The sequence below is a fragment of the Phasianus colchicus genome, chromosome 2 (assembly GCF_987193195.1).
Source record: "Phasianus colchicus chromosome 2, bPhaCol1.hap1.1, whole genome shotgun sequence".
Taxonomy (NCBI): domain Eukaryota; kingdom Metazoa; phylum Chordata; class Aves; order Galliformes; family Phasianidae; genus Phasianus; species Phasianus colchicus.
The window spans coordinates 75,126,377-75,139,982 of record NC_143437.1 but is presented as its reverse complement, the minus strand read 5'-3'; the positions used below and the strand labels follow the sequence as shown (position 1 = coordinate 75,139,982).

The window sequence follows — 13,606 nt, the reverse complement described above, 5'->3', positions numbered from 1 at the left end:
GATCTCCTTGAGAGCAGCCCTGCGGAGAAGGACTTGGGGATCCTGATGGACGAGAAGCTGGACATGAGCCAGCAGCATGCGCTTGCAGCTCAGAAGGCCAACTGTGTTCTGGGCTGCATTAAAAAAGGGGTGGCCAGCAGGGAGAGGGAGGTGATTGTCCCCCTCTACTCTTCTGAGGCCCCATTTGGAGTACCGCATCCAGGCCTTGGGCCCCCTGTACAGGAAGGATGTGGAGCTCTTGGAGTGGGTCCAGAGGATGGCCACTAAGATGATCAGAGGGCTGGAGCTCCTCTCCTATGAGGAAAGGTTGAGGGAACTGGGATTGTTTAGCTTGGAGAATGCTTGGGGTAGACCTCATGGTGGCCTCCCAGTACTTGAGGGGAGCTTACAAACAGGAAGGGAAACAACTGATAAGACAAGGAGGAACGGTTTTAAATTGAGACAGGAGATTTAAGTTACATATTAGCTGGAGGTTTTTCACCCAGGGGGTGGTAACACACTGGAACAGGTTGCCCAAGGAGGCTGTGGATGCCCCATCCTTGGAGGCAGTCAAGGCCAGGCTGGATGTGGCTCTGTGCAGTCTGGTCTAGTGTTAGCAACAAGGGGGTTGAAAGTAGATGATCTTTAAGGTTCTTTTCAACCCAGACCATTCTGTGATTCCGTTTACCCTTCATTTGTCATTGTACTGTCATGCATACCTTGCCTTTCACTGCTTTCCAAATCACTTATTCTTTTATCACCATTTTTTTTTTCTTCTACTGTAAAATCTTTTTAAAGAATCCTGCACAAAAATGACTGACATTAACTTAAGCCTATCGTATGCAACATACAAAGATACCTTGTGAGTATCAATCACAAACATTCCTCACACAGTAATTACGAAGAGTGGTATTTTGTTATGGGGTGGAATTGATTTAATAGTTTTTTTTCTCCAGAAGTTTTATACCTTTAGCTTTGTTGAAGCGGTTTTTCTGTTCAAAGACTGGCTCTACCCAGTAGTAATATAACATTCCTTTAAAATGGAAAAAGTCCCTTTCACAACTTCCATAGCTTGTATCCCCTTATAGCTGGAAATTATTGGAACAATTACAGACCAACTTTTAAACTTGCTGTCTTTGACTTAAGAATATGACAGTTCGTAATAACTCATTTAAATTTACTTGCTTACCTCCTGGTTGCAAAAAACTGGAATCCCGGTGCTACTTTCAAGCAGTCACCACGACCAGGAATTAGCAACTCCTTTTTTTCCAAAAGAGGAATCAGGACAGAGATCTGGAGAAGAAAAGAAACTCTATGAAGCATTCTTTTCTTGGGTGGAGAAACATTAATAAACATCCTAGCCAGTCACACTCAATCCACATATGAAATGTTTAACCAATGAGCCTCACTACATTGTCAGCAAGTTTTTCCTGCAGACTGAACTTTTAAGTGATACTAACAGGAATCACTGAGTCTCAATTAATTTTATTCAGTAATTGAAGTCACAGGTATGATTCCCTCCCTACCTTTTATCTCCTCCATTCAGGTTTAACATGAGAATGGAAATGACAGTTTTCATTGCAAATCCAAACTAAAACTAATGGTTTTGAGGGTCAAATGACTGACCTTGTTCTCAGAAGTGTTAGAAGGTTTGCTTTCTTTATCTACCTGAACAAAGACAATATTAATCTCAAAGATATCATTCTAAAACATTAACACTGTTATAATGTATATCCTGCTACTCTCCAGAAGAGCAAGGTATGTATTTAAAGAATCTATCCTTCCATGCAGAAGGACAGTAGTAATGGTGGAATAAAAGAAAAGGGAGGTAGCTCCATAATACTGCTTCAGCAGGGAGGAAGGCAAGCACAGAACTTAGATATTTAAAAAAAAAAAAAAAAAAAAAAAAGATGCCTCCAGGGGAGACCAGAAGAAAAAGAGATGAATGTAGGACACTACTCGGGGCATGTTTATGAATGCAATGTCACAGTAGCAAAGAACTGCAGGAGCCTCTGGCAACTAAAAAACTGTATAATACATATGTGATGTTTATAGGTGTTTCTATAAATTCACTATGCTTTGTAAGCTTGGAACCCAATAAGCAAGACATCAGGTTGGTTAGTTGCATAAAGGATGCTTTACAAAACAGATATAAAAGAAAACAACTGTTTGCAGAATGTCCAGTAGGCCTATATAGGAAAACAACTCTGTAACATCGTTTCTGCAAGAGACAGGATTTCTGCAACTGTTATTTACAAGGAGAAGGATGACATTCCTAACAAGTACCAGCTCTGAATTTGAATACAGGAAATCAATTAAAATCAATAGTGATTAATATAACAGTATATTTTTAATAACCAAGCTAGAGGAAAGAAATATGGACCAACAGAAAAAAATATTTTTAAAAAAGACACTAGAAAAAAATTTACTATCAACAGCAACCTAATACAGTGAGACTTCGATATGCTGTGGTTTTTGGAGTCATATTTGTTTGACACACTGGAACACCATTTAAAAGAGACATAGCTCATCACCAGCACCACTGCAATTCTTCAGAGTGAAATCAGGGGCAGTGTTATGACTGCTCTAAAGCAGTGACAACAATTGCAGTGTAACTATCTTTGAACAAAGCCAGGCCAGTATTTTTTTTTCCTCTGTTGAAGAAGCTTTATTTTCAGTGAATTGCCACAGAACTCGCAGTGACTGGAATCCAAAAATTGCTAATACAGCCCTAAAACAAACACTTTATAGTGAACAAGAATCTACATACCACATCCAGAGGAGCATAATCAATATCCTCAAGAAGTATCCAATGACCCTTGGTAACAGCTTGTGTCAAGGTTCCAGGCTGCCAAACAAACTCCCCTGGGACATCTGTACAACGATACATACCAAGCAGCGTCTATAACAGAAACAAGTGGTAAATTAGAGACCTGTTTATTACATGCCTTCATAATATAAAGTGAAAATGACCAAAACTGAGACAGAAATAACACTCTTAATCCTAGTAATCCACCTGTTAATCCTAGTAATATGGGTTCATCACTACACTTTCATTCCTCCACATCTATGAAAATGTAACTGAAGCACTGTAACAAAAATGAACCAGGTAATTAGATGTCTATGTACATAGTATGCCACTGTAACTGACAGAGAAAATCAACAGCATAACACAGGAAACATAAGAAAAACCCTGACAAACACATAGCTTAAAACAGAATGGATAATGCACAATTATGTGCAAAATTTAAATAATAATGAAGCTGAATTGATTTTTCTTCAAACTTATTGATCTCAACAATAGCCAGAACAATACTGTAAGAAGCTGAAGGTTGTGAGGTCTTAGCAAAAAAAATTATACATTATCTTATTAGAAAAGCAAGTCCATACTTTAAAAATAATGTCTGATCATCCTACCACAAAACAATGTCATCGGTTACCTTGCTATCAGTTTGATCCCCCAGTTGAACTTTCAAAATATGAGGAGGCTTTGTTCTTCCTGTAACAGCTGCTAAATATTCAATTAAAGTAGTTTTGCCACATCCTATTGGTCCCTCCAATAAAACAGGACTCTGAAATGCTACAGCAATAGCAAGGTTTTGAAGATTAGTGCAAGCAGATTCAACCAAAACAAAATGGCTGGTGGTATTTTCCTGTTAAAACAAAATTTGAGTTACTATACTGAAAGAGCTTCTTTCTATACACAGGTTTTACTACACAGAACAATTATAAAAGCAAGTATGATTATCAGAAAATTTTAGCCTACAGATCCTGTCAACACACATCAACTAAAATTAAGCTTCCTAGATCTGTGGACTATGAAGACTGTATTTAATGACAGATATTAAAATAGACTTCATTAAAAACCTGTTATAGGTGAAACACTTAATTTAGTATATGTACAATTTGTTCTCAAAGGGAGTTCACACTAAATTGTCAGCAGACACAGTAACTATTCAATCATAACATTCATGTCAATCAAATACAATTTGTAATACAAATGAAATTAAGTCATCAGAATGGATCCCAATTAAAAAAATAAAATCAAATAGCAGTTAGACTCAGGTTACGTATGAACATAAAAACTGATGTGCTGTATTTGCTTCTTGCTGCACAAGCCAAAGTAAAAGGTCATTAAACACAATGCATGGGGGGTTGGGTAATTAAATTCAGAATAATTTTTTGCTTCATTCAAACTGCAATGGATACAGTTTATTGAAGATTAGTTCATCAGTGACAGATGTCCCCAAATACTGTAATCATTCTAACTCACTAATATGTCAGCATATAGCACAAAGACTGTTCCAAAAGTTTCTCCCTGCTGCAATGAATTTCAAACCATGTACTCAATTCTATGTATACACACACACATAGTTAAAAGACGACAGTAAATTCACAGAAACAAAGGGCAAAAGAAAAAAAAAAGTGAGGGAAAAGCTCTCATTCTGCTACTCAGGGAATTCTGGAAATTAGCAGTCTTCATTTACCTCTTCGTCCTTCATTTGTAAATGCATTACAAAATTAAGTAACCATACTCAGGCCAAATACAATCAAAAATTATGCCTTAATAAGAAAACTAGTTAAGAATACTGACTGCAGCTACAAAAAAGAACCTGAACAGTTCAAGATTAATAGCATCTCAAAAAAAAAAAAAAAGGTCAGAAGAAATGCTACTTAAACATACTATTGCATTTGATGGTTTTGTTAAAACTGTAAAGCACTACACTACATTCTGCATCACACTTCAGTCAAGTGTGAAACGCAGAAAGTAAGTTCTTCCTTAATCCCTTTATTCTGCCTTCTAGAAGAGTGAGGAGCAGCCTTGTTTTCATTTAAGGACATAACTTCAGATAAAGGTTATCAATCATATCCCTGTATAGCACAAAGCACTACTTCTCTTATAGCATATTCTTAAGTACTGCTACAAAGAAGATGAGATCAACAGGACTATTGGAATCACAGAATGGTTTGGATTGGAAAAGACCTTTAAGTTCATCTAGTTCCAAGCCCCTGCTTAGGCAGGGACACCTCCCCCTACATCAGTTTGCTCAAAGCCCCACCCAGCCTGGCCTTGGATATTACCAGGGAGGGGGCATCCACAACCTCACTGGTCAACCTGTTCCTGTATCTCACCACCTTCACAGTAAAGAATTTCTTCCTAATATCTAGTCTAAATCTATCCTTCTCCAGTTTAGAACCATTTCCCCTCATCACGTCACTACATGCTCTTATAAAAAGTCCCTCACCAGCTCTCCTGTAGTCCCCCTTCAGGTACTGGAAGCCTGATTATACTTTCACTGTTTCATTCCACAGCAAAACTTCCCTGTAGATCCAATATCATGTATCACATTGGGTTACATACCTGCTGTTCTTCAGAGACAAGCTTTAGTCTAGGCAGCACAACACCACATACAGCTACTACATTTGCAGATAGGTCACCCGATACAATATGACCTTGTTTATATTGCACTTCTTTCTCCTTTTGCCAAAATGAGGAGTCTGGATTGGCCAAAACAAGGGCTTGTTCCACATTCTGCACCTGAGATTCTTCTAGTAGCCTGTCAAATCCATATTCATGTATATTAATTCAAGTGAAAGTCATCAACAAATCAACTTTGTTCGTTATTGAAAAAGTTCCTACTTTAGTCTGAAATGTGTCAGCTCCTCAGGACTGAAGATCTTCTTCATGAAAGACAACTTATGTTCATCGTTCATACATGTAACCAGAGCTAGACAGTTTGAAGTATACCTAAAAATTATATTTAGAACAAAACATGTTGTAAAACATTTAGCTTGACAACTCTTACTTGCAAATCGAAATACCAATTTTGGAAAAATATTAAGATAACTTTCTCTTTAGAAATTATTTTTAAAGCTATGCTTAACATTTTAAATTATTTTTTTCTGATATATTTCTCCAGAGAAAAGAAATTCTGTCATTACATAATGTATTATTAACATATTGACTAGCTAACATTCCTCTGAATGCTGAAAAAACAGAAATACAGTAGAAGTTGCGACTTTCCTAAACAAATGAAGGTAAGGATATAAAACAATGAAAACTACGTTTTCTCTGCCCAGCTATTTCTTCCCATTTTCCCATTCAAATGATCACTCTACCCCTTCAAATCTGCAATTTCATGTTATTTCTAAATTAACCATAATACACTGAACTCAAGACTCAGTGCCAAGGACTACAACAACTCCTCTATTCTTTGCTTCACAATAACATAAAGCTGCCTCACAACAAACGAATCATAGAATGGTTTGAGTTGGAAGGGATCTTTAAGATCATCTAGCTCCAACCCCCTGCTATAGGCAGGGATGTCTCCCTCTAGACCAGGTTGCTCAAAGCTCCATCCAATCTGGCCTTAAACACCTCCAAGGAATGGGCATTCACAACCTCTCTGGGCAACATATTTCAGCACGACACCACTGACTCAGTAAAAAAGTTACTACTGACATCTAACCTACATCTTCCTGCCTTTATTTTAAAACCATTCCGCCTTATTCTACTCCTATTTACCCATGTAAAAAGTTGTTTTTTCTCATGTTTATAAACTTCCTTTAAATACTGAAAGGATACAACACTGTCTTCCTGCAGTCTTTTCTTTTCCAGGCTGAATAGTCCAGTTCCTTCAGCCTATCTTCATAGTAGAGGTGATCCAGCCCTTGAATCATATTCATGGCCCTCCTCTGGACCCACCCCAAAAGCTCCACATTTTTCCTGTTTTGGGGTCCCCAGACTTGGATGCACTACTCCAGCTGGAGCTTCACGAGGACAGAGTAGTGAGGGACAACCATCTCCCTCACCCTGCTGGCCACCCCTCTTCTGTTGAAATCCAGGATACCACCAGCTTTCTGGGCCAGAAGAGCATACTGCTGGCCCATGTTAAGTTTTTCTTCAACCAAACACCCCTAAGTCCTTCTCAGCAGGACTACTCTCAAGGAGTTCTCCCAGACTGTATACACAGCTGAGATTACCTCAACCCAAGTACAAAAACCTGCACTCTGCTTTGTTGAACCTCATTAGTTTCACAAGGGCCCACCTTTCGAGTTTATCAAGGTCCCTCTGGATGGCATCCCTTCCTTGTGCTGTACCAACTACATCACTCAGCCTGGTGTCATCAGCAAACTTGCTGAGGGTGCATTCAGTCCCATCATCTATGTCACTGATAAAGATGCTAAATAGCTGAATGCATGTCATCCTGGCAGTTATATTTGTCAAAACTCTTACTCCCACACTTTCTGAATTCAAGGTACAGCTGTCTTTTCTACAGAAAAGATCTGAAATTTTTAAACTTACCAACGGACCAAAGTGTCATGACTCCTTAGGAGTGGAATACACACGCTCCAGTCCCATAATTCCCGGAAAATCGATTGTTCCTTTTGTAAAAATCTATATGATGCCTCCATGAGGTCCCGTAACTTCATTCGTCTGCGCCCATATCGGACTGTGTTTGCATCTGAGCTCTCCAGGAAAAGCCTCTGGAAAACTGGTGATGTGTTCTTAAAATATCTTAAAGCAAATCTTTGTAAAGAAAAAAGAGAGAGAAAGAGAGACATGTAAGTCAGAGCAAAGGAAAATACTCACTAATGTTTCCATTCAAAGGTCCAGAAACAGTAACTGATGACACTGTGTTAACGAGGCTTGTATTTAACTTTGTCCATGCTTGGGAAAGATAACCACTTCAACTACCAGCTTACAACAGATGCTTTAGAGATTATTATTCATTAGTAAGGGGAAACAGCACTAACTGTGGTAGGTGGCTTTCCATTCTACCAGCCTACAGATCTAAATTAAATACAGACATTTTGCTTGTTAGCAGATAAAGTCAACTGTTTCGCTTTCACTCTGATTAAATGACCTAAGGTAAAAGTCACGTTAGATATTACCTCATAATTGAATTTAAAGAAGCACTCCTTAAAACTTGTGTTTTGTAAGTCATTCTTTCAATTGAAAGGACATTTGTTACTGCAAAAGACAAGCCGAAGCACTATAACAACACCTCCCATCACCAGTGAATACTGGCAAGCACACACTCTGAAGCACTGTTACTTACGGCAAAACATCAGGATGGTCACCAACCAGCTTGCTCATGGCTACGCACAGCCTCTCATGCCGATCGTGGTTGATTTGGCCACCAGCTTTAATGGCAATTGCATTTCGTTCCAACAAGTCCAGCAAGACTGGACGAAGCTGACGGCCTATTAATAGAGTGCATTCTTTATCCAGTAATAACAGTGCTAGAGTATCAAGGATGCACTGTCGGTCCTGCTGAGTCCAAGTCTAGAGAAAAAAAGAAAGAAGGAATTGGTTAAAAGGGAAATTATATAGACTTTTAGTTTCAGAACTATTCATATAGGTTTCATAGTGAACAGGAAGAAAACACCCGGTGGACGAACTTATTTGATACAGCTCTCCATACTTAAAAAACAGGAAATAAGATGAGTGTCATGAAAAATGACACCACTAAATAGGAATTATAAAAAATTACAAATTCAAGTTCTCAAAAAAGTTTAGTTGTTACTTTCCTATTAGAAGCCGTTATGATGAACAATGACAAAAAGCATACATCTGCAAGTTGGAGTTGAGATTTTTTCTTACTCTTGTATAAAAACGTTCCTTTAAGCAAAGTAGAATGTTAGGCTTTAGAATATACACAGAATAGATTCTGATCTACTGTAGGCAGAAATAAAACACCAAAACATACACAATCTTCCAAACTTTGTTACCGAAGAACCACAGTTTCTTGTGTATTTAAGCTTAAGTTTCTCTGTCTTTGACATAATGCCATTACCAAACACAATTCCACTTCGGTGATGTTTAGCATATAGTAGTGCTTTGACTTAGGAAAAAATGAAGATCATGAATTTGCACTAAAGTGGTTTTGCTCTCAACACTGACCTTCCACCCTCCCCTTCTGCACTGAGTAAACACTCACATCACCACTATTTCCTCTTTCCTGTCAAACAGCAGTAAATATCAGGTAGGCAGGGAAGCTTTCCAGAGAAAACAGTCACTTACTGAACTTCTATGGAAACACTCTTGGCAATTCAGATAGCCTCATTTTAGCAACACGTGCTGTCAATTCCTGCCTGCCCTGGACTTTTGTTAGTTGTGTAAAACTTGCTGCTGTGCATGCAGACAGGATCATTCCATTGCTACAAGAACTCCTGAAAGCAGCTTTCCAAAGGTGATCTCCTAAGGTTTTACCACAGTTGACATCCACTTAGCATGTATAGGTACTTATTCAAGCTGCAAGACTTCACTCATTCAGCATGTAAGAAATCAGGGAAACCGAAATATACATTACAAACATTAAAACTATCAAATTAATCTCAAGTGGTTAATAACAATAGCAAGTAGATAACAAGTACCTTCTGCTTCCTAATCAAACACGCCTTTGGCTACCCAAACAAGGCACAACAGGGTGCTCAATTCATTAACCAGAGCTTTTAGTATCAAATAGAAGGAACAATTAACAATAAAGCAGCAAATAACTGTAATGGATCAGTCTCATTAGGTAATATTCTCCAGGTACTTGACTACTGTGCACCAAATCAATAACAAATTTTGTGAGAGCAAGTGATTTTTTTTTAAATCATCAACTATATTAGCCTTAGGATATACAAAAGTAATATAAAGCATAAAAGAAAGAAAGAAAGAAAAAAGAGTGGCAACATTCTCATTCTACAGAGAAACTGTGTATTTGATGCTAGAGCCTTTCAGTATAAATGAAAAACGTTATGGAAAAACATAATATGTAGAGGGATTTATAATGAAGGGTAGCTTTGTGAAATACACAACTTTCTCAGTAGCAAAGGACAGCTGATCTGCAAGTGTTCAGTATTAGTGTTTGAGTCCAGGATGGTAACTCTGCCCAAAAAGCACTGTAAGCAACATTCCCACCAAATATCCAATAAACACATGCACTGTTAACAGAACAGACACTAAGGAGAAGAAAAGTCAGGATCAAGTCCTGGAATTAAAGATGACCCCTGACTGCTCCCCCAGCAGTAAGTCAACCTGCACTGTGTGGTTGCCCACTGAGTACAGAAGTCTTTATTAAGATCTGAGTCCAAAGCTCCAGAGTAGGAGCTTTCACAGCAGGGGAACATCACAGCAGGGAACAACCTGAGTCCACAGGACAGCCACCCCCCTGGTCACAGCTTTCAGGTATCCCTCCTTAATTCAGTAAGGAGAAAACTTGCACTCTTCTAAGCCATATGCTTCAAGATGAAAGGAGGATTGTGCAGCATCACAAAGAAAACAAGGTAACTTCAGTTTCCTGCAAAATAAGGCAGAACTATCCTTCGCCTCCTCCAGCACTTCATGCTCAACACAGCAGCACAGGCTACAGAGACATTCTGACTTTTCTACCAATGTATTCTTTAACAGGTCATAACATACTGTCTCACAAAAATAACAGCTCTTCAAAACTAGAAACAGAACATGAAAATCCACACCAGGGCAGAAAGTGCAAAATACCTTCCCTTACTTATAATGCTACATCTTGTAAGCCTAATTAAACTAAAATATAGCTGAAGCTATATTTTAGGAAACAGTAGTCTGCCTTAATTATCAGGACATTTTTCTGAGTAACTGGGTAAAATCAGCACAGGTCACCTCATTTTTCTACATCTGTCTAAAAAATAAAGGAACAAAGGCATATCTTGCCATAAAGTCCTAAAATTAGAGGACTATAAATACAGTGTCGGAGCTGTTATTAATACAGTTTTCACTCTTAAATTGGAAAAAGAATGGCAAAATGATGCGCAACTAAAGTAGTAAAATAGAATGTGAGATACAGATGGTTCCATAAAATAAACAAAGAAAACAACCATAAGGGTCTTTTTTTTCAAATTTTATCTTACACTATTTGTGCAATGCTTAAAACTCTGAGGCATGTAAAGAACATAAAGGAATGAAGATATTTTTGCACTGTTCCCTTCCTACGACTCTTTCACTCTTCACATATAATGAACATCTTCACTGATATTACACTACTACAGAGAGCCAAAATATGCCCATTTGCACACACAGTCTGCACTTGCAATACTAAACATGAAGACATACTGGATTTAAATAGGCCTCCAACAACACATAGAAGCAAACTCTGACACTTTGTAAAGCTGAATTTTTTCTAGATGGTACAGAAATGTACAGTGGCATATAAGTATAAGCTTAATCTGAAATAGCAAGTCATTTAAAAAAACCAAACAAACACTATTTTAGAGATCTTTTTGTCCCATTTTCATCCCATTTTCCTCATTAACAACACAGAAATTTGCTGTACCTTTACAGAGTTAATGGTATATTAATATTCTACATCAAAGGCTCTATTTCTGTATCCTACTAAAGCAAGATCTTCATCACCAGACATATCACCTTATCACACATCTCAAAAATTGTTTTTTAGGCTGTGGGCAAGTTTCATTAGTAACACTTTATGGAATACTGAATAAGGCCAAAAAGACATAGCAAAGGGCTCTAAATATCCAGAATAAATGTTGTTTCCTATGTTACATACCGACAGGAAAATCAGGTAAAATAACTGGAGCCTATGGTTGTCTAGTGGCAAACTAAGTATAATGTACTCCTTAATCCGTAGCTTCAAAGCTTGAAAATGAAATACAGTTTTCAAGAAAATGGGCCATTGCTGATTAAGGTGCTTTTCCAGACTCTCTGCATAGGATCCAGCTGGTGAGAGTTTCACACTCAAAGCACACACCTTCCCCAGTGCACCTATGAAAAGAAAGGGGCTCAGGCTCTCTAGCAGTCCCAGAACTTACTCCCTGTTCACCACTCCACCTATCTGCTGCCTCTCCACCAACAGAGAGCTTTGGTTATCCGTATAAAAGACTCTCACCTAGCAAGACAAGAATTTGGAGTGAAAAAGTCAATGTTTTGAAAAAATATGGTTACTTTTCACCCTTAAACAGCAGGAATATTGGAACACAAGTCTTATGATAAGAGACTGAGGAAACTGGGATTCTTCAGTCTGGAGGAGGCACCGGGCAGACTCTCTTATCGCATACTAACAACCTGAAAGGAGGCTGGAATGAGGTGGATGTCAGCCTCTTCCCCCACGTAACAGTGATAGGATGAGAGGTAACGGCCTTATGTTATGCCAGGGGTGGTTCAGGCTGGTTATTAGGAAAAAATTTCTTCTCAGAAAGAGTGGTGCTTCATTGGCAAAGGCTGCCAAGGGAGGTAGTGGAGTCAAAGCTCCTGGTGGTGTTCAAAAACCACACAGGTATGGCACTGAGGAACAGGTTAGTGAGAGTGGTGATGGATTGATGGTTGGAGTAGGTGATCTTAGTGCTCTTTTCCAGCCTTAATGATTCTGTGATTTTCTAGACACTCAAAAGAAAACACATTTTGAATCAATGCATGCATATTACTTAGGGTCTTCAGAAACTCTGGCGTGAATAGCATCAATAACACAGCACCCGATGTGCTGCTATCCTGTCGTTACACCTCCACAGGTACACCACAGACACAGGCAAGCTGTGCTGCTAAAAGCAGGCATGCTATTCACGGCTCGTGGAGCTGAAGCGTGAAAGCCACTAAACAAAGTGCGTGCCTTCAACATCACCGCGGCAATAAGGGAAACACCCCGCAGGATATCCAGTCCCGTTCCCACTCCACACGCTGGTTTAAGGCAGCAGAACACCCAGCTGCGGGACGGGATGTCGTCGCTACGCGGCTCGTGACTGCTGTCCCTCACTGCCACCCTCCCACTGAGCCATCCTGAGGGATACGGAAAATCCCGAAGCTTTGCTGGGCAGAACACGTCCTGATGAGGGGCAGAGGCGACACGGGAGCGGGGAAAAGAAGAGGGATAAAGAAACCTCTACGTAGCAGAGGGCAGCTTCAGCCAAGAGCCCAAGCGAGGACACGGCGGCGCGGTGGGGAGATGAGGCTAGGAAGGGGGCATGGCTCGTCCCTGCCCTCCGGCCCCCGCCCACTCACCTGCTTGCCCAGGAACCTGCTCAGCTCCAAGCCGCTCTTCTCGTTCCTGCGCGCCACCAGCTGCAGCGGCTCAGCTAGGTGAAAGCGCAGGTCGGCCATGCTAGGGCCGGTGGGGCTGCGGAGGCGGAACGCCCGACCTCCGGCCGCCGCCGCGCGACACGTGGGGCGCGCGAGGGACGCGCACCTCACTCCCAACTTCCGCTTCCGGTGCCGTCATCCGTCAGCGACGCCGCGGGCCGGCCCCGCACGCGAGCTAAACTACAGCTCCCAGCATGCAGCTCTCCGCCGGGCGCGGAGCTGCCGGAAGAACGGGCGCCCGCTACATGCTGGGATATGTAGTCCCCAAACTGCCGTACTACTCAGGCAGGGCGCTGCGGGATCCGGGTCGAAGCTCCCGTTCGCGGGGCTTTGCTGATTGTGCTGCACTGTTCGCTGAGACGGCCGTCCCGTCAGTCACAGGAGGCCCTGCGATGGCACCTGTAGGAGGCAAAGCCACGAGCCGCCCTCAGGCCCTTCAGATCTGGAGCAACGCAGATCAGCAGAAGCGGCCGAGTTCCGAATGGAAGCAGCTCAGCACCGCAGCACCTCACCCAGAGCCCGGCGTCACCTGAAGCGGGGGCGGGGCCGGGCCGGGCCGCGCAGCAGGGC

The 13,606-nt window shown here is 40.7% G+C and overlaps 1 protein-coding gene across 1 annotated transcript in view; it reads right to left on the bottom strand.

Moving 5' to 3' along the window:
• MDN1 (midasin AAA ATPase 1) overlaps positions 1-13,543 on the bottom strand; it is a 92,524-nt gene extending 78,981 nt beyond the window's left edge. Inside the window, exons 1-8 of the mRNA XM_090136019.1 lie at positions 12,959-13,543; positions 8,043-8,269; positions 7,286-7,510; positions 5,621-5,728; positions 5,342-5,537; positions 3,420-3,632; positions 2,750-2,881; positions 1,169-1,272 (exon numbers count right to left, since the gene is read on the bottom strand). Coding sequence (XP_089992145.1) covers positions 1,169-1,272; positions 2,750-2,881; positions 3,420-3,632; positions 5,342-5,537; positions 5,621-5,728; positions 7,286-7,510; positions 8,043-8,269; positions 12,959-13,057 — 1,304 coding nt within the window. The 5' untranslated portion in view covers positions 13,058-13,543. The remainder of the gene's footprint in view (positions 1-1,168; positions 1,273-2,749; positions 2,882-3,419; positions 3,633-5,341; positions 5,538-5,620; positions 5,729-7,285; positions 7,511-8,042; positions 8,270-12,958) is intronic.
• Positions 13,544-13,606: the final 63 nt, after the last annotated feature.